This window comes from Delphinus delphis, chromosome X (genome assembly GCF_949987515.2).
Source record: "Delphinus delphis chromosome X, mDelDel1.2, whole genome shotgun sequence".
NCBI classification, from domain to species: Eukaryota; Metazoa; Chordata; class Mammalia; order Artiodactyla; family Delphinidae; genus Delphinus; species Delphinus delphis.
The window spans coordinates 22455708-22478298 of record NC_082704.1 but is presented as its reverse complement, the minus strand read 5'-3'; the positions used below and the strand labels follow the sequence as shown (position 1 = coordinate 22478298).

General features: G+C 37.3%; 1 protein-coding gene across 8 annotated transcripts in view; it reads right to left on the bottom strand.

Annotated features, from left to right (window-relative positions):
- Positions 1–22591, bottom strand: part of TENM1 (teneurin transmembrane protein 1) — a 799512-nt gene that overhangs the window by 254862 nt on the left and 522059 nt on the right. For all 8 annotated transcript variants that reach the window (XM_060002255.1, XM_060002258.1, XM_060002259.1 and 5 more), the window contains 5 exons: positions 15333–15532; positions 13971–14181; positions 9095–9196; positions 7201–7395; positions 3291–3491 (listed from right to left, as the gene is read on the bottom strand). In XM_060002255.1, the coding sequence (XP_059858238.1) occupies positions 3291–3491; positions 7201–7395; positions 9095–9196; positions 13971–14181; positions 15333–15532 (909 nt within the window). The remainder of the gene's footprint in view (positions 1–3290; positions 3492–7200; positions 7396–9094; positions 9197–13970; positions 14182–15332; positions 15533–22591) is intronic.

Below are 22591 nucleotides of genomic sequence, written 5' to 3'. Positions count from 1 at the left end.
GTAGTTTTATTAGGAAGCCTTTTTCCTGAAAGGCTGCAAAGTTTTGGATCATACTTATTCACTCTTTTGTTTCTTTGAGCAAGAGATGCTTCAAGTGTTTTTTCTACTGGGTCTAGAATGGATGAACGTGGCTTTAGTCTGCATTCTAATTTAGTCTACGTTTAGTCCACATTGTATCTGGACAAGAATGTGTCATTCATGCACTTGATATTTGATGCCCTTCATCTCCTTGAACTTTCCCTTTTCAGTAAGCTAATCTATACACCTGAGTCCCTGGCTCCTTGTCTAACTCTTCCTTTGGTGGGGGTGAGGGTGGAGGCTAGAAGGAACGCTAGATGTAGAATGAAATCAACAGCCCTGGTTTCTACTTGCACGTTTGCAAATTAGCCAGGTCTATGGCCTTGGACAAGTCATTGAATCTCGCTGGTCCTCAGTTTCCTCATGTTTCAAAAACTTGTACACTTCTTGTTCATCGTTTACTGTCTATCTCTCCCAGCCAGACTGCAAGCTCCACTAGTGCAGGAATCTTTGTATTCCTCACTGATGTATCCCAAGAGCTAGCACATGGCACATAGTAAGTGCTCAAGGAAAATTTGTTTAATAGAAGAAGTGTAGAGATATGTGGTTCAATGTTTCACAAATGTGGTAGCCTCTAGTTCACCTGTCTCAGCACCCTTAAGGATTCTAGTGCACTAAAGCCAGAGAGGCAAAGCAGTTTGCCCCTAGATGTGAGAGCTAGGGCACCATTCTAACCTCCTCATTTAATTGTCCATTGGCCAAACATTTATTGAGCCCCTATTATGTCCCTGTCATATATGTGGAATCTAAAATGTGACACAAATGAACCTATCTACAAAACAGAAACAGACTCACGGACATATAGAACAGACTTGTGGTTGCCAAGGGGGGGTGAAGAAGGGATGGATTGGGAGTTTGGGATTAGCAGATGTAAACTATTATATATAGAACGGATAAATAACAAGGTCCTACCGAATAGCACATTCAATCTCCTGTAATAAACCATAATACAAAAGAATATGAAAAAGAATGTATATATATGTATAACTGAATCACTTTGCTGTACAGCAGTAATTAACACAACATTGTAATTCAACTATACTTCAATAAAATAAATTAAAAAAAAAAAGACTTTTCCAAAGTCTTCTTGGCTGTAGGGTTTCTTCTCAAATAACCCATGCCCCCCTCTTGTGCTCTGCAGTACATGGCCTTGGACACAGCCTAGCAATGATACCTCTTTATACATGGTGAATTAGGTGATGGGCTCCCAGAGGACAGTATAGTACAATGGTTCAGTGCATGGAGCGTGAAGCCAGAATACCTCAGTCCAAATTCTGACTCTGATACTTGTTATAGGGGTGACTTTGGGCAAGTTATTTAATCTCTCCGTGCCTCAGTTTCCTCATGTGTAAAGTGGGCCTAATTACAGTACTTATCTCATAGGGTTGTTATGAAGATTAAGTGAACATAAGTCCAACAATTAGAAAAGTGCCTAATACACAATACTTGTTATGTAAGTGTATGCTCTAGGCCATGATACTATATCTGACACATGGAAGGATGGAAGGTATTTAATAACATTTAGTAAATAAATTAATAATCAGGTTAGAGCTATACTGTACAGTCCCCTAATATGCAGTTACTTCCCTTTTGTTAACTATCTTCTAATTGTTCAATGTGTGTTCTCCACTAGCTCCTTGTGTGCAAGGACCACGTCCATCTTGTTCATCACTATATCCCCAGCACCAAGCACCATGCCAAGCACATAGGAGGCACACTACATTTGCTAAGTGTATAAATGAGTGATTTTTAAGATTTGCATTTTAGTTATTATTACACTGTCTTTAGCATTTTAATCATTTTCTGAAATTGTAAAATGCCATCCTTTCTCCCATATTATTTCTATGTGAGGCAACAAAATTTTGTACAGTGAAGTATTAGGTTAGAATTAATTCCCTTAACAGAGCGATTCTCCTGTTTCTTTATAGTACAGGATTGCAGATTTTTGGTTCAAGACTATTTCAGGTGCTCACAGAGCACCTGTCCTTCTTGCTTATCACGTGCCATTTTACATCCGCAACAAAATTCATCAGCAGAGGCTTTGTAAGAGCTATTACTTATTAATTCTACTCACTTAATGAGCACATGGTCTGAGGATAAGAAAAAAATATATAAAGAACGATCCCTTATTTTTGGTTTAGGTGGAAAAACAAGTCACGTACTCAAATACCTACATCACAACGCCTTTTTTTTTTTTTTTTTCCGGTACGCGGGCCTGTCACTGCTATGGCCTCTCCTGTTGCGGAGCACAGGCTCCGGACGCGCAGGCTCAGCGGCCATGGCTCACGGGCCCAGCCGCTCCGCGGCATGTGGGATCTTCCCGGACCGGGGCACGAACCCGTGTCCCCTGCATTGGCAGGCGGACTCTCAACCACTGCGCCACCAGGGAAGCCCCACAATGCCTTTTTGATTCTCTAGCAATGAGTGCGGTAGGATTTCAGAGGATCCTGTTGATGTGATCAGGAAAAGTTTTATAAAATGGCTAAAACTGTAGTTGGTCTGGGTGGATGAGTTGAATTTTCACAGGTGGAGAGGGACTAGCATTCCTGCTGAGGAAAGGGCATAAAGAAAAGTGGGGGTAAGGAGAGCATACAGATCACTTTAGTGCAAGGAGGGATTTATGCAGGAAGCAGAAGTAGAAGATAGGCTGGAGAGAGAGATATGGAATAGTTTGTACTGGGCTTTTGGTAACAGGCTAGGATATCTGAAGGTTTTCTATAGACAACGGAGAACTGTGGATGATGTTAGGGTAGAGAAGCAAAGTTGTGGGACTATTAATTGGGCAGGAACATGGCAATATAGAAATAAAGTGCCTGGCTAAGTTGAGTTTTTACATGATGGGACACCCAGTGTAAATATTCTGCAGATGGCTGGAAAGGAAGGACTACTTAAATTTGGGGAAGACATAGATTTCAAATAATCTGTATAGAACTGATAACAAAAGACTTGAGAATGGATGAAATAACTACAGGAGAATACAGAACGAGGACAGAAGTTCAACTACAGAACTATGACAATGAAAAATACGATTAAAAGCCCAGCAGTATGTTGTATATGAAAATCCAGTAAAATACTAGCCTAGGGAATACCTGGAAGCCCTTTATAACCCACGAAGGCATACAGATCAGAGTTTAAGAGACACTACCTTAAGGTAAAGACCAGTAAGAACTTGGGAGTGAAGGAAGAAGAACAAGAAGAAAACTCTGACATACCTGTTGAGCAGTCAGATCCTGTCCACTTGGGATCGCAGCTGCATGTTCCAGTGTCCAGGAGAAAAGTCCCGTGTCCTGAGCACTGCTCTTGACATATGGGAAGTGGCGTTTCACAGTTGATTCCTCCCCAACCAGTAGAACAGTGACATTCTCCTTTTACACAGATGCCATGGCCAGAACACATTGGGTCTAAGCAGTCCTCTGAAGGCCCCAAAAAGGAGGGAAAAGGTTGAAAGTAAACAGGTGTGGCCAGTTTACCTTAGGACAATGAAACCGAGATACATTGATTTCCTAATATTATATCATTTATGCTGTTTTAATTAGGCAATAAAATGACTCATGTAAACGCTGTGTTCAAACCAGAATATTATTAGCACTAAAAACATGGTAGGCTATCATAAAGGTTGCAACCTAAATTTAGAAGAAGGAAACCACACATATGTTATGTGAAATTGTGAGCAGTGTATAGTACTCCCACGCAAATGGGTTGGTGGACCAGTGTGGGCCTTCAATAAGAATTCCTTGGCTTTGTAAGAAAGATCAAGAATTTTTAGTAAGTCATTCCTCGTCTTTTCTGAAATTGGAATCATAGTTCCCAGAAATGGCTTTTATTTGATGTGTCTAGAGGAGTTTTTATATATATTTAAGTTTGGATTATTTAAGGTATTAGGTGAGGTGACTGCTGTTTCATGAAATCATACAATATAATCAATTTCTTATAATTTCTCATTTATCCCTAAGAAGCACTGAAAATGAAACATTTTTAATGTAATTTCAAAATTCTTTTCCTTGTGGCTTCTCCTTCTACCAGGATGCTGTGACACAGTTTTCAATGCTTTAGAATATCACAGACTCAATTATATTTGTCTCGGATTCTGTGAAGTCTGGAAATTTTTGGACACATTCTAACAAACACTCTATTTTAGAAGTAGATTCCTATGTTTGCCTTGGGGAAAATCATTTTGTGCTTTTAATTGAGTGACCATCCCACGGGAAATGGGAAAGTTGATTTCCAAATTTTTGATCTTCCCATACAAATAAGATGAGACCAAAATAACTTAACCATGATGAGGATGTATGCTTTGAATTACTTTTCCAGCAATGGAAATAGACTGATCCAATCTTCCATCATCTGCAAGACTGGCCTACTTTTAAGGTGTGGCATGTACCATGGAACAGAGTAAGTCTAACTAAGCAGTATTATAATTAGTGTTATTGCCATTATAATTAGCCCATGATCTCAGGATCATTAGCACAATGCTTTAATACCTGAGCTAATCAGCAAATAAACACCAGAAGGTACATCTGATTTCATCCGTTCATTATTTGGAGGGAGAGGAAAAGTCTAAAATGTAGAATATTGTTTCAGAAGGAGGTAATTTTATTACATCAAAATACAATAATCTTAATAAATGATATAGTATTTAACTTAATATAGTTTCTTTTTTTAGAAGGCCACCTTCAATGAATAGGCAAGTCATACGTAAGTAAGAGGCACAAAGTCATACGGCTGAAAGGACCAGGTTGGTAGTAGTATACATGAATGAGATGGGCTGGATGTAAGAAAACAGGGTGTCAAATGAGTTGAAAATTACACCCCCACGAAAACCTGCCCATGGATGTTTACAGTAGCTCTATTCATAAGTGCCTAAATTTGGAAACAGTCTTGATGTCCTTCAATAGATGAATGGATAAACAAACTGGTATATCAAGACAATGGAAATTCAGTGAAAAGTAAATGAGCTATCAAGCCATGGAAAGACATGGAGGAGACAAATTCATGTTGCTAAATGGAATAAGCCAGTTTTAACTTTTCCATACTGTGTGATTCAAATTATATGACATTCTGAAAAAGGAAGACTACAGAGACAGTAAAAAGCTCAGTGGTTGCCAGGGGCTGGAGTAGGACGAGGGATGAATAGGTGGAGCACAGAGGATTTTTAGGGCAGTGAAATGATTCTGGATGATACCATGACGGTGGATACATGACATCATCCATTCAGCAAAACCCATATAATGCACAATACCAGGAGTGAACCCTAAGTAAACTATGGGCTTTATTTAGTTACTAATCATAATGTACCAATACTGGTTCATCAATTGTAACAAAGGTACTTTACTAATGCAAGGTGTTAATAATAGGGGAAACTGTGTGTGTGTGTGTGTGTGTGTGTGTGTGTGTGTGTGTGTGTATGTGTGTGTGTGTGTGTGTGTGTAGGGGGTGAGGGCTATATGGGAACTCTGTACTTTTTGCTCAATTTTTATATCAGCCTAAAACTTCTCTAAAAAATAAAGTACATTAATTCAACAATTAAAAAAACAAACAAGGTGTGCTGGGAATAAGTGTCCAGTTTAAAGGAAGCTGCTGCTAATTGGCTACAATCATTGCCACCACATAGGAATGTGGGTCCAAGGTTACCAGATTTTCTAGTTGTTCAAGAGAAGCTAGAAACAGAGACTTTTATATGACATTTCTCTATTTTAAATTTTGGGAAATACGTCACATTAAACAACAACGAAAACACCACCACTACCGCTTTGTGAATCAAACAAAACCCATCCATGGGCCCAGTTCAACCTGTGAGCTCCTGGTTTGTGATGTCTGACTTCAAATATTTTTTGTTAAAAAACTGTATTTGAAAAGTTTATACCTTTAAACATGGTATTCCTTGCTATCTTGGTTATTCTGTAAATTTTCTTAGTGGCCCCTAGAAGGCAAACATAAGCTAACTCTTTTTTCCAAAGACTTACAAGATTTAAATTAGAAGGGTCTAAATTAATTAGGTTAAATGTTTTTCAGGGCAGACTGTAGATGTTGTGATAGACACCATTTTTTGGTGAATGTCTGTGTGTCCATATAGCATCTGAATATACAACTTAAATATCATGATTGCAGATGGATTCCCATAAAAACAGCTTCCAAAAGTAACTCAGGAACTCTACTGCCTTCCCTAGGCCCAATGACATTCACATTGGAACAGATACAATCTTTACACCAAAATTCTACTATGGCTAATGGGAAGTGGAAAGCTAAACTCTGGCTTGCTCATGGAGTGGAATGAGATTAAACTCTTTAAAATGCTGTGTAATCGTCTCAATGAGCCATCTTTAAAAAGCAATTATAGTGCATTTTCAGCAGTCTCTTTCCTGAACAACAGTTGTGATGAGACCATCTCCCATGGTAATGGTTTAATATTATTTCTGAAAACAGTCTTATTTGAGGAATGTGACATGAAAAAGGTCTGATTACTAGTAAATTTATTTTCCAATGTGTCTTCTTTAAATTATAAAACTATTACTATTTTGAAGTATGTTTTGTAAATGATAAAACTATTGTGTGTGTATGTGTAAAGGCTCCTTTGGGGGTGAATTTTAATATAAAGGCACTGCCTCAAAACTCATTAGTGCTAAGTCTACTTCCTTAGGCACGGACGTCAAGTTTCAGCAGGAGGTATGTAAAAATAAACAATATAAAGCAATAATAATAATGGTAATTACAAATCACTCCCGAAGAAAACATTCGTGAAATGGTTCCAAATGTGCACGTATTATTTTTATTATGTGCTTTAAAGTAAGATGTAGCCTAGTGCACTCTGTAATAATGAAAGCATGTAAATTAACACCTAAAATCATCAGTATGGAAATTCTCAAGTTATAAAACAGTGTTAAAACGAGGGGGGAAATGCCATTTTTCACTACTGCTCTGCAAGGGTCACAGATAAAGCCTCATGTTAATATTAGAGGCTGTCAGAAGAGACACGAACTCCCCCGCTCCATGTGCTAAGGAGACATGTTGAGCATTTAATGGTTTGCAAAGACCACTTACATCTCTACTAGAAACCCAGAATGACACCTTGGACAATTCAGTGAGAGAAAAGCCTGGAGCAATAGATTAACACAGGGCTCTGACCTTCCTCGCATATTTCTCCTTTGTATCCTGGCACACAGATGCAGACTCCCATGATGCAGGTGCCGTGGCCAAAGCACGTTGGGTCAATGCATTGCTCTTCTGGAACGTCGCACTCTGGTCCCTTCCAGCCATTTCGGCAGACACAGTGTCCTTTCTCGTATTCTCCGTTCCCACCACACAGCACAGGGCACGAATCTGAAGGTTGGCAAATGAACTTGTAATGTTCGCATAATGCTTTTAAAATCTCCAAAGAGCAATTCTCTATCGATTCTCGTATAATATTTCTGGTAAAAAAAATTGTACTATTTCTGTCTTGCCATTTATTAAATCGGCACATGTTCGTGATTACAAACAGAATTTTCCTCTTATGGGATTGGGGGAAAGATAAATTATAAAAACATCCTGAGTGGAGAAATTATTTCAAGTACTTGCTTTTGATTCCACCATACTCTTAAACAATTATTATTATCATCATTATTATAAGCTAGGATTTTTCTCTTTTATGGTTTTTCTTCCTCAAGCAGATGTATGCTACTTTCAGGAAGAAAACCCTGAAAATCTGTAAAACTAGTAGGGAGTTATTCGTATTATAGAATGTTATCTTTAAAAAGTTGTGCATTTATTGAAATAAAAATATATATATAAAAATAAAAAGTTGTGCATTTAAAGAGATTTATGCTGGACAGATGTCTGTGCCTACCCCACACTGTACAGACCTTTATTAGAACACTCACTCCGCTTTGTCACTGTATGTCTCCTTATTAAAAATATGGGCTTCCTGAGGGCAGGGCCTGTACCTTCTCTTATTCATTTTTTCAATACCAGCCATCACCTCTACTTCTACCTCCCACCTCCTCAAGATCTATCAGAGAACTTGGAACCTAGCAAATGCTGTAGAATTTTCTGTTGAAAACAAATATCGTATATTAACGCATATATTTGGAATCTAGAAAAACGGCACAGATGAATCGGTTTGCAAGGCAGAAATACAGACACAGATGTAGAACAAATGTATGGACACCAAGGGGGGAAAGCGGGGGTGGGTGGTGGTGGTGGTGGTGGGATGAATTGGGAGACTGGGATTGACATGTATACACTGATATGTGTAAAATAGACAACTAATAAGAACCTGCTATATAAAAAATAAATAAAATAAAATTCAAAAAAAAAGAATTCTCTGTTGAATAGAATTTAATCTAAAGAAAACGGAGTGGCTGAGAAACCTGAGATTAAAGCATTAGCAGACTGAGAACTTTACGAACACACTGCGAATGAACAGAAAGCATCTCTAAAGTAATAACTGGAAGTCTATGGGGAAAACACAGTGTGATTTATCTACAGCTTTTCAAGAATTAAACTATGGGCAAGTCTAGTTTTAGTAAAGTTTGAAAGTTTAACTTCTGCCTTTCCAGTCTTTCCTTTCTAGGCTACTCACGGATTTGGTGACTGTCTACCCCTTCCTGTTTACCTTGGTGTGTACAACCGGTTACCCACTCTGCCCTTTCTTAAAGTTCATCCATTATAAATGAGTTTATGAAGGGAATACAAGTATCATGGAGTGGTTGGGTCAGAGGATCCAGGTACAAATCCCAGCTGTTAGATAACCTTGGTATTTCACCTCTCTGAGGTTATTTCTTTGCCCATAAAACTGTGATAATAGATCTACATCGTAGGACTATCGTAGGATGTAGGAATTAAAAGAAGTACTGCAAAGTGTTTAGAACAGTGCCTGGCAGAGCAAGTGCTCAGCTTTTGGTAGCGGCAGTTCGGGTGTTGTTGCTATTGCTGCTGCTACTGCCACTCCTGTCCCTCCTCTTCCTCCTATTGCTACTAATTCTGAGTTCTCAAACGACATTGAGCTCCCTAATCAATCAGTGTAACAGAGCAACCTCACCTCTAGCACAGTCAGGCCCAAGGAATCCTGGGAAGCAGTGACAATGGCCAGAGATACACTCTCCATTTCCATTGCAATTGGTCGAACAGTCATCCATTATTTCTGTTAATAGAGAGAAAAAGAAAAAAAAGAACAAACCTATAGATTGTAGAGTCCTTAATTTTTTTCTAAATTGCGAAAACTCTGGGCCTGTAACAATCTTTGCCCTCTGCTGTCTACAAAGCACTTCCTATTTAAAATCAGATGCCAAAGATTTCTGTAAGATGTCATATGCAGCACCAAATTATTAAAAGCGCCCTGGATTTGCTGAATTGGCTATTCAGGAATGAAACTAAAAACCAACCTCACCTCTAAAGTGCATAAAGGGTCTAGAGGAGTTGTATTCTTATGAGACATTCACGATAAAGCTAAAAATGTACGAGGATTATAAGTCATTTCTCAAAAGCAAAATGGACTTTAAAATGTAACCCAGAAGACGAAGTCTATTGTTTATTTTTCAAATTTAGGTTGCAGCAAATACAAATTTCTTCTCTAGCACCTAAAATGCTTAATCTACTATCTTGACAGCTTAAATACGATAATCAGTATTTCATTTTCATTAATAAGTGACAACGGAAAGCTTTTAAAGTAAGTGTTCATATTAAATTCACCACCACTAAAAGCATTAGAACCTAAGTATTTTGTTGAGAAATGCTTTCTTGACTGTAAATGCTTATCAGTTCTTTGCCACTAATTTCCCTTCAATCCATTCTTAGAGAAGAATAGGTTTCAGGGGAATTGAGAAGGCTTTGAAGGTGCCCATAGGTAGTTGTGGTGACATAAAGATGTGCAATGCAACAGTACTTTGATAAGTCTTGTGTTAAGTAACTTGACTGAAGAGGTATAAAGTTATACAAAAATCAGTCTCTGACGAGGACGTTAAAAACGGTTTTTAGTTTAAAACTGTATTTGAGTATGATAGCATCAAATTCCAAGTCCGTGAACTATTATGATATGCATGTTTTACTCCTGTAGCTTAAAAAAATAATCTTCTCATTACTCTTTTCTGGAAGTTTTCCATAACTTAGCACTCCTGGATTCTGACTTTTATGTTCTAGCCCATTACACTCATACTTCTCGTATGTACCAGTTTTTTCTTTTCAATCCAAATTATCTACTTCATCTAGTTTCACTTGGATAAGCTATTTCCAATTAGAAGGAAATATTCTAGTAAGTAGTCTTGGCATCTTCCATTAAACTATGAGAATTTATAAAGAGAGTTGGGAAATAGCATTTCTTCAGTTGTGGCCTTTTGACCACCTATATCAGTAGGATCACCTGAGGCACTTAAAATGCAGATACCTGAGCCTCACTCCAGATTTACTGAATTGGCCTCTGAGGGATGCAGCCCAGTAATCTACATTCTAGCAAATACCTCAGGTGACTCTACAGGTGATGACCGAATTAAAGCATTGAGAACCAATGCTTCAGATAGTAAATTTCCAGGTTAGAGGAATTCTAGTCTAGACTTGGAATTCTGCAATAAAACCAAGAGGAAGAAAGTGGTATCTAGTCCATTTAGGTCATTCTTAGAAAGCTGAGAATGAATCCAGTGGCTGTGTGGATAGCCACCCTATTATCAATCAGAGATTATTCTTCTGACATCTGTGTGAATACATCAGATTCCTTTTTGCAGGTTTATGGTGGCCTGTTTTCTGATCCCTGTGCTAGAAAACTGAACTGGATAAGAAACTGACACGTGTCATTTGCTGAACAACTGGGCTGGCAGGAATGTAACATTTGACAATGAGCTAACCATTTTTAACTCATTAAAGCATTAGTTATTTTCAGAAAATCATTAATTTATTTAAAAGGTCATTACGAAAAGGCACAAAGGGTCTTTTTTTCTCTTTTCATTCAGAGATGGAACAATTATTATCTATTTTCTTATCTTGCTTTCTTGTACCAAAAAGTAATGGCAGTTCTTAAATCTACATTTGGATTTCCCCTGCCCTGGATGGTTAATGGAGGAAGCTTTCAAAGGTAAATATACTTGAATTTAATTTCACACCAGGTCCTATTGACAACTTTATGGAAGCAGCCTTGTGGGAATGTAGCTATTGTAGAAAAAATGTTTAATAAAGTTTGCTATCAAAATGAATAAAAATCCCTACATCTTATTGACTTATCTAAGAACCGTTCCTGGGCCCATAATGCCGCACAGAGCTTAACACCTGCGATGCAAATGAGAAGAGAAGGCAATATAGGAGGTTTTGGAAGCTGCCATCTCCACTGGGTATCAAAGAGACATCAGGATAGCCTAGGGACTCCAAAAGGAGGATGGCTACAGCAGAAACACATAGATAACTAGTGATGAAAAAGAATGTGCTTTTCTGTTTATACTGGCCTCCAGGAAGTTTGCCTTCTATCTTTTAAATCTTACTTCAGACTCACTTCCTAGACACCAGTTCATTAGAGTTGAGAATCATTTTAAAGTTCTATGCTTCAAACCCTGTTTTTATGCTACAGCCTAAAGCCCCTTGGTTTCTGCATCTGCTCTGATGATGGGTTTTGCTTCTGGCAGGTTTTCTCATGGGAAAAGCCAAAGCTAACGAATAATCGTATGGAATGAGTATGGTCTAAAGGGCAGGGGTTTGGAATCAGAGATACTGAGTGTCTCCAATCTCAATTTTGCCACTTGTTGGCTGTGAGACTTTACCAAATTATTTACTCATCCCAAGCCTCTGATTCCTTACTTGTAATGTAAGTAGCACTATACCTATGCTATCGAGGTTGTGATGAGAATCAAACGAGATAACTGAATGTAAAGCATCCAGCAGAGTGCTTGGGGTGGAATGGCACTCCATAGATGGTATATATTATCATGTTATTGAGCAGGTTGGCTGAGATTAGGGGATATTGATAACTGTGTCTATACAGCTAGAAAATAACATATAATAATATAGGCCAGTAGCTAGCCTATATTAGTCATTCAATAAATGTTGGTTATTAATGCTGTTTTGATCCCTATGAGTAGCAGACCAAATATAGTTAAGATCAATCAACTGACTCTAACATTATCATGAAATAGACAAAGGAGCAACATTTAGAACAGTTCATACAGACCTTAATTTGTTTAATCAAATACATTATCCTCTTTTTTACTATGATTAAGATAAAGTACAAAAACATAAAAATAATGGGGAGAATTTAAGAGTGAATAACTTATATACCTTTGACATTTTGGGAAATTTACTTGGATTCTCTTTAAGTGGAATTATAGGAGAAATGTTTCTGTTGCTTCTAATCTTAAAGACAACAGAAGAGTAAAGAAAGTGACTTGCATAAGGAAAAGCAAATATGTTGTTGCAGATGAAACTAACAGCTTCACCTCTGGATAACAGAAAATTATATCTCAAAGGTTAGGTTCTTTGGGGGGAGGAAGTAAGGAACAGGAAAAAAACTTCAAGCATGTTTCTGGGTCTATTGATTTTTGGAAGGTTAATAGCTTGGTTAGTGTTTTAACTTGAGCTTAGGGGTAAGGATAACAGGAAGAGAGAAAATCTTCTTCCCAAATGTTTTAAATCTTCTAATTCCTCTGATTTCGTAGGAGAAACTCAACCTCTCATAACTCATTAGTATTTGCATTATCAAAACTAGGTCTTGGTGGACAAATATCATGAAAGGTGTGTCTGCTGAATTTGCCCCACTGAATCTGTGAGTGGCAAAACAGTGTCATGACTTAAAATACTTTTTTCTCTAATTTAACAAACACTTTGTCTTTTGAAGATGTAAGATCAGTGGAGTTTTCTCTAGGGGGAAAATCATCAGTGCATTTTTATTGCCTTTCTGATTACTTCAGAGGAAAGTTTTTGATAATCTTGCAGCGGGAATACCATTTTCTACTGACAAAAGGTCTTCAGCATCAAGAAAAAATAAAACATAATTGTTATAAAGAGCAGATGGTATATCTATTAACAGTCAACACAATTTCCTAAACATATGGTTGAACAGGTTAACTAAAGGATAAAGTGGTGAGAGGTGTATAGAAAACTGACAGCTGTAAGATACTGTCCCTTCTTTTAAAAGACATGTGTTTTAGGAAAATTCACACAGTAAAATACTGTGTCTGTGAGTTGTTTACCCTTAGGGCTCTAAATCTGCTAACGATCTCAGCTTTATTCACACAAAGGGTTATGAGGAATGACTTCACCCAAAAAAATGACAAGAGCTTGCTGTCTCTGATTAACTAGGGTGAAAGTGAATAACAGTGTGTGTAGACATTGTATTAAAAAGAACATGCTTTAAAAGGCTCTGAGTGCAGTGAAAGAGCCATTGTGATGATTTTTAAACTAAACAGTTCTAAAGAAAGAACTTTGAATGACCCAAGTTATTATCCTTAAGACTCTTCTCTACTCTTAAGTTGTATTTTTAAATCTTAATGGTTCTAGAATCAGTTGTTGTAAAGAAGAACTGGATTGATGCTAGTTTTTTCATTTAAAAAGGTATTTATTCGCTTTTTCTTTTTTAATAGCACTTGAATTAACAGGGCTTCTCTTGCTCATCTCCCTTCTTCATGAAGTTGTTCATCTATGTATTCTCGGTAACAGTATTAATATTATCCAGGTAAGTATTCCTGTTGAAAACATATAAAAAGGAGCGTGGCAAGTAACCTAAAATAGCAGCAAATAAAGGAGCATTTTAAAAATCTTAATCAACATTTAAACAACATTACTGACAACAACAATATAAACCTTTCTCATTGTGACCTATCCCGAGTAATGACTTTAAGGTAGAATGAGCAATATGCTTAAATAACATCTGTATCACTTTCACCGCTGACTGTGTCTTTCTGGAGTTATACTGTCAATTCAAAATCATAGCCAAGGCAGCTTACCAATTGCTGTAGTTAACACAAATACTTGCTCCATCTTTTTTCCATCATTGTAAAATGCCAGATACCAAGGCCCTTGGTCCATATACTCTATGAAACCTGTTTCTTGCAGTGAGGTTAAGATCAGGTTCCGAGGGGAGTGCTGGGTATCATCAGAGCTCTTGGAGTCCTGTTTGACCAGTTGTTTTCCATCCATTAGTTTTACAAAATCAAACTGGAACAAATACAAACACAAATATGAGCTGCTACTTTTACTTCTAAGGCTGATAAACATCTCTCATTTCAATTGTGCTACTTCACACTTCTTTGCTTTGGAGGTGAGCAAAGTGGAAGAGGTTATTCATTCTTAAGACTATCTAAACCCAAAAGCATATTATTAATTCTGAAAAAAAAACTCTCTACTATATTTATAAATGTTATAAACCTTTCGGTTTTAGAGTATTAAAAATAACTGTTTAAAAATAACAAACCAAGAAATATAAAAATTCTTATTTAGTATTATGCAAGAGAATCTTGATATTTTACTAAAGTATCTGATAGAAGATACTTGAAAATAGACATTCCCCTTGAAATGTTACCATGACCTTCTTTACAAATTAAAAAGTTTTACAGTTTTTAAAACAAATAAATGAACAGTTGAAAACTTGAGAACATTCATCATAATTTACTACATTTGTGGTAACATATTTAAATATTCAAAGACCCTGTCCTTTTTTTTTTCCTAATCGGTGGACAAGCACATGGCACATGTATCCCAAGCCCCAGATGGTTATGATTCCCTATGCTACTTCTTAGATGGAGCAGGGCCTCAAATGGGTTCATGTAAGGAAGAGATAAGGGAAGGAAATTAAGGGAAATGATGTGGCAAAGGTTTATAAAAGGGTCTTGTAAACCATAGAGGTTTTACATATTTGTGTTTTGATTAACAATAACAAGGAAAAAGTTTTACCTGCAAGACAAAACGTGCCTTTTTGACTCATTTCCCTCTTGATTTGCATTCCTTTATTGGGACCACAGGTCAGGAATGTATGGAAGCAGCGGAGGAGGTGTGGGCACCAAAGCTAATAAGTAAGAGGAGGGGGCTGGGAAGGCTCATGACCACCCTGTTCCAGGAAGCAGAACTCAAGTTGCAAGAATATTTTCTTAAACTCCCTTTTTTGAATCTGCTCTGCTAAATGCTAGTCCTTGTTTCTCAGTACCATTTTTTTCATTCGCTTGACTGTGATTATTCTCCATATTTGCTCATTACAAAAACTGTCTGCCTTCACCTTTGACTCCCACATACTTTGCAAGTCACAACCCCTAAACTATTCATCTCACCACTCTCTAAAAGGGTCAAGAAATACCTATAATATTATCAAATACCTGAGTATGTGTAGGTGGAATGTTTCTTCTGCCATAAATTCCCAGCAGAGAGTCCTTGGCTAAAGAAATATTGAATTTCAGATATATAGGATGGTGGATAGTAATCTGGAAACGCCAGAATAAGCCAGGTGGAATGGTCTGCATGACCTGTGCACCAATGTCAACTTCTCCGGTGTCTATTGCCCGTCCCTTCTGAAACACTGGTTTCAAAAGTAAAGAAAATTACACATAATATTAATCTTAATTTATAAAGCAATGGTTTTTAGATTTTCAAAAACAGGTATATCAAAAAGACTTACTCAGCTCTTTCTTCCTCCTCACCCCACCCATCTTTTAAGACTTTACCCAAATTTAATATCTTCCAAGGAGCCTTCCATAACCAACCACTATATCAGTCTCTCTTTCCTCTAAACTACTATTGCATTTATTTCCATCATTTGAGTCATTTTAACCATTATTTACTGAACTTTGTCTTGATAGCTGTAGGAGATACAAAGATGAGTAAAATACAGTTCTCGCTCTTAAGGAACTTTGAATATAAAAGAGAAAATAGGACAAGTACACAAATATCCACACTGTAAAGAAAAATACCTGAGCTGGGTATACAAAGGAAGGAAAAGGTTTTGGTTGGAGGATACTCATCATTCCTAGCTGTCTCAGTCCCCTTTATATTCTTTAATTTTCTCCTTAGCACTTATCACCACCTAACAGAGCACATGTTTTATTTATTTATTGTTTATCACCTGTTTTCTCCCAATAGAATATAAGGTCCATGAGGCTGTGGCTGTTTTGTTTATTGCTTTATCCCCAGTAACTAGAAAAATATAGGCAAATAGTATGTGATCAGTACATATTTATTCAATGAATGAATGAAAGAATGAACCAGAAAAGCCTATGTATGGGAAGTGGTACTGAAGATGGGCCTTAAAGGATGCAAAGGATTTCAACAGAGCAGTTGGGAAGGATTTCCCATGTGAAGGGAACAGCTTGAACCAAAACAAAGAGAGAAACCGTAAAGCTAAGGTGCAGGGTATGGGTATATAGAGAGGAGCAGTTGGAGATAGGGCTGGAGGGAAAGGACGGCATGATATTCTATAGCTCCTTGAGAGCCAGTCCTAAATAGTTTACTTAGTAAAGGATGGAAAGCCATTAAAGGTTTTTAGGAAGAGGGGAGAGGTTGGGTACATTAGAAAGGCTAATTTTGGGACTTCCCTGGTGGCACAGTGGTTAAGAATCCACCTGCCAATGCAGGGGACACAGGTTCGAGCCCTGGTCTGGGAAGACCCCACATGCCCCGGAGCAAGTAAGCCCATGCACCACAACTACTGAGCCCGTGTACTGCAACTACTGAAGCCCGCGCACCTAGAGCCCATGCTCTGCAACAAGAGAAGCCACCGCAACGAGAAGCCCGCGCACCACAATGAAGAGTAGTCCTCTCTAGCTGCACCTAAAGAAAGCCCGTGCTCAGCAACGAAGACCCAACACAGCCAAAAAAATAAATTAAAAAAAAAAAAGGCTAATCTTGAGGCAGAAAGTAGGATGCTTTAGAGCAGGAAGGCACAAGAACGATATAGGAATTATGGGGCAATAATTCAGGTGAATGACATGAAGATCTAAATTTAGGGTAGAACCAACAGCTCATGTGGAAAAAGTACATTCAATCAATTGTAAAATTAATAAGTGGGACTACATCAAACTAAAGAGATTCTGCACAGCAAAGGAAACAATAAATAAATTGGAAAGGCAACCTACAGAATGGGAGAAAATACTTGCAAACCATATGCAGCCATCCCTCAGTTCTGTGGGGAATCAGTTCTAGGATCCCCACGGATCCTAGAATCTGTGGATGCTCAAGTCCCGTATATAAAATGGCAAAGTATTTGCACGTGACCTACGTACATCCTCTCATATACTTCAAATCGTCTCTAGATGGCTTACAATACCTAATACAATGTAGATGCTATGTAAATAGTTGCTCACTTGTGGCGAATTCATATTTTGCTTTTTGGAACTTTCTGGAATTTTTTTCCCTGAGTATTTTTGATTCGAGGTTGGTTGAATCCGCAGATGCGGAACCTGAGAATATGGAAGGCTAAATGTATCTGATAAGGCATTAATATCCAAAATATATAAAGAACTTGTACAACTTAATAGCAAAACAGCAAATAATCCAATTTTTAAAAATGGACAAAGGACTCGAATATATATATTTTCTAAAGAAGACATATTAATGGCCGATAGGCATATGAAAGGTGCTTAACATCACTAATCACTGGGGGAATGCAAATCAAAATCACAAAATCACCTCACACCTGTTTGGTTAGATATTATCAAAAACACAAGAGATAGGGCTTCCCTGGTGGCGCAGTGGTTGAGAATCTGCCTGCCAATGCAGGGGACATGGGTTCGAGCCCTGGTCTGGGACGATCCCACATGCCGCGGAGCAACTGGGCCCGTGAGCCACAACTACTGAGCCTGCGCATCTGGAACCTGTGCTCCGCAACGAGAGGCTGCCATAGTGAGAGGCCTGCACACCGCGATGAAGAGTGGCCCCCGCTTGCCACAACTAGAGAAAGCCCTCACACAGAAACGAAGACCCAACACAGCAAAAATTAATTAATTAATAAACTCCTACCCCCAACATCTTCTTTAAACAAAGAAAGACAAGAGATAAATGTTGGTGAGGATGTGGAGAAAAGAAAACCCTTGTGCACTGTTGGGAGAAATGCAAAATGGTATTGCCATTTTGGAAAACAGTATGGAGGTTCCTCAAAAAACTAAAATTAGAACTACCATATGATACAGCAGTCCTACCCCTGGGTATATATCCAAAGGAATTGAAATCAGGATCCCAAAGAGATATCTGCACTCCCATATTCATTGCAGCATTATTTACAATAGCCAAGATATGGAAACAACCTAAATGTCCTTCAGTGGATAAATCGATAAAGAAGATGTGAGATTTTATATATATATATATATGGGTATATATATATATATATATATGGGTATATATATATATATATATATATACACATACATATATATATATATTACTCAGCCATAAAATATTACTCAGCCATAAAAAAGAAGAAATCCTGCCATTGGCAACAACGTGGATGAATCTGAAGGGCATTATGCTTAGTGAAATAAGGCAGACAGAAAGAAGTCGATTTCATGGAAACAAGAATAGAATGGTGGTTGCCAGAGCTGGAGGGAGGGGAAAATGGGGTGATGTAGGTCAAAGGGTACAAATGTTCAGTTATAAGATGTTTTGAGGATCTAATGTACAGCATGGTGACTATAGCTAATAATATGGTAATGTATACTTGAAAAATGCTGTCAGTAAATCTTAAGCATTTTCACCACACACACACACACACACACACACACACACACACGAGTTGACTGTGTTAACTATGCGAGGTGATGAATGTGTTAATTATCTTGATCTTGGTAATCATTCTACAATATATATGTATACCAAATCATCATGCTGTATACTTTAAATATATATGATCATATTTGTCAATTATGCCTCAATAATGTTTAAAAAAATCACATATTACCTGGGAAGTGTAAAACTGGATTATCCTGAAGAATGGTACAAATATCAACTAACTTCAGATTATTATAAATTTTAAAAATCTTATAACTTCAAGCATAAATACTAAAAACGAAAAATTTATTTTTTGAACTAGCATAGAGAAAATAATACTGAGATAAAAATCATTTATCTAAACAAAGGTAAGAAGGGGAAGACAGACTAGATGGGACAATTAGAAAACATAAAAGAAGATGGAAGATAAATTTCATATATCTATATCTATAATTAAAAATAAAGAGTAATGAACTAAACGTTTGTGTTAAAAGGTAAGAACCACCATTTGGAATTAAGAAGTAAAATCTAATTATGTTTCTTACAAAAAACATATCTAAAATATAAAGAGAGTTATTTATAATAATAAAACAAATTATTTCCCCAGGAAGAAAAGACAAAAAAAAGAAAAAAAATGGAAGAAGACAATGTAAAGGACAGTTCTATAGCAGTGCTTCTCAAACTGGAATGTGTAGGGACTTCCCTGGCGGTCCAATGGTTAGGACTCGGTGCTTTTCACTGCCGGGGCCCGGATTCAATCCCTGGTTGGGGAACTAAGATCCTGCGAGTTCCCAACTAATGCCCATGCTTCGTGGTCCACAGCCCACATTCTGGGAAGCAAGGTTCTGAGGACCCTGGGAACCTACGTGTGGGGAATGCGGTGGGGTGGTCAAAATTGTAATTTTGTGTGACTTAGTGACAGTAGCAAAAACAGGAAACCTAGAAGGAGCTGGTTAGTATGAGACAATGTTAGTGTATCAGGTCTTTATTATTTCTTGCCATATTTTCGAATTATTTCAGCTGTGCTAGCTTAATATAAGTTTCTTGGGATTCTTTATTATGTGGTGGTGGGGAGGGAAGAGAGAGAAGCAGAGGGGCAAGAATTAGTTTGCCTTGATTTTAAGCAAGGAGGATTACATCTCAGGAGGGCAAGTTCAATTTGGCCTCATTTCACTCTGCCTTTATATTTTGCAGCCATCAACTCCTTTTCCACACCAAACACAGTTTAAAAACACACATGGTCTCTGTCCTTTGTGTTCACCCACTATAAAATTAACAGCCCATTAAGAAACACACCTGCAGTGGCTTTATTCAGAGGCCAGTGCCTTGCAGCTTTTAACTCCTTAAAATACCTCCATTATTGCTTTCTGTGTTAAGGCTAAGAGTAATAACTATTTTAAGAATGTTCACTGTTAACTGTTAATAATAGATTTCAAATGCAATTTTGAACATAATTATGTATTACAGGACACATAATTTTGTGGAATTGACATTTATAATAAAATATGCCCTTTGAGATGATAAATGACCAACTGAGGACCTTATTTTTCAGTGGAAGTTACTTTTTTCCATGTGAGGCAGAACAGTTTGGTCCCTAAAGGGTTGATTATACATTTAACTCCTAAGGTCCTGGAGCGGACAAATCTCTTCAATCAGCAGTAATTAACAGACCATGTTTATGTGGACACGTCTGTTCTCAATTTAATGTTCAGTTTGTTCAACTGCTATCCTCATTAGGGGCTTTTATCACTTGTTAAAATGCATCATTTGGTCATGCAAACAATATTATAAACATAAGAATTTAAAATGTTTTAGGTTCAATTTCTCCAAAGAAGACATACAGATGGCCAAGAAGCACATGCAAAGCTGCTCAACATCACTAATTATTAGAGAAATGCAAATCAAAACTACAATGAGGTATCACCTCACACCAGTTAGAATGGGCATCATCAGGAAATCTACAAACAACAAATGCTGGAGAGGGTGTGGAGAAAAGGGAAGCCTCCTGCACTGCTGGTGGGAATGTAAATTGATACAGCCACCATGGAGAACAGTATGGAGGCTCCTTAAAAAACTACAAATAGAACTACCATATGACCCAGCAATCCCACTACTGGGCATATACCCTGAGAAAACCATAATTCAAAAAGACACATGCACCCCAATGTTCATTGCAGCACTATTTACAATAGCCAGGTCATGGAAGCAACCTAAATGCCCATCAACAGACGAATGGATAAAGAAGATGTGGTACATATATACAATGGAATATTACTCAGCCATAAAAAGGAACGAAATTGGGTCACTTGTAGAGAACGTGGATGGATCTAGAGACTGTCATACAGAGTGAAGTTAAGTCAGAAAGAGAAAAACAAATATTGTGTATTAACTCATATATGTGGAACCTAGAAAAATGGTACAGATGAACTGGTTTGCAGGGCAGAAATAGAGACACAGATGTAGAGAACAAACGTATGGACACCAAGGGGGTGGTGGGGGGGTCGGGTGGTGGTGGTGTGATGAACTGGGAGATTGGGACTGACATATATACACTAATATGTATAAAATGGAAGACTAATAAGAACCTGCTGTATAAAAAAAATTTAAAAATAAAATTCAAAAAAAAAACCCAGCATGAACATGACAAGTGCTCAATAAATGATCGTTATTATTTGTATCTAGAAATACCATCATTCCTGGTGCTGTGCAATGTAGATTTTCACCATAGTATTTAGCTCATTAACAGCAAATAAATTCACTTTGAAATTTTAAAAAAGTGACAAAAAATGTTTTAGGTTCAGCAAACGGTATTTTAAAGGTGCTGTGAACAGTCTCCAATGAATATAGATTCTGTCATTTTTAAAAAATCAGGACAAAACTGGCTGATGGACATTAACCTTTATATATGAGCTTTACCGAATGCTACACCATCTCTCCTTCTGTATTTTACAGCATCATATATTGCATAATAAGGCCACTTAAATGTTATTCACCAAATCTAAAGAAACTCATGAAGTTGTGTTGTTGGGGTTTCCTAGTTATTAGCATTACCAAATATCCAAAGCACATATACATGTCATTTATAAAAATGATTTTAAAAGAAGATGGTCTTACCCTTTGAGAGCCTGCATCACAGTTAAGACAAGGTAGGTAAAGAGACGTGACAACATGAATGAACATGTGGGCTATAACTTAAATAAAAATAGCAAAGCAAGCTTTTTGCAGTGATTTGGTATTAGAGAAATTCTCACAGCTTGCAGATGGAAAATTTCTCAGCCCCTAACCTTTTAGAGCTTAGTGCATCAGAAAGGAAGATATCTCCCTGTTAGCAATTTACTTCACTAAATAGACTGTTCCTTTTCCACTTCTCCCAAAATTAGTTACGGATTACAATGTAGTGATTATTGGTTAATTTATTATTTCATTATTTTTCTTACTGTAGTTCAAAGGAGGAAACTAAAGAGAAATAAATTACATGCAAAAAAACAATATGTAATGTGATTTCATGATGAAATTCTGCATCAATATACGTAAGTGGAATAAGTTTGGACAAACTTAACACTGATTCTGATCCTTCATTTGCAAATCGTCAGTGGCAGAGTTAAAATACAGCACTAAGGGTACAGATTTCGTTTTAATTATCATTTTAATACTCATGTTTTAATTATCACTTAATCACTTATTTTACTGAAGCATATCAGAAGGCCCAAGAGGGTCATATTCTTCAGTAACAGGCACTTCCTTGCACAAATCCAAGATGAAGTGCAGACAGCCACGGATTATATCAGACTGTGAAGTACTGTAGCTATCACAGTCTCACCAATATCCACCAATTTAGTTTGAGCTAAACACTCTCTTTATAGGTTGCAACACAGGCATC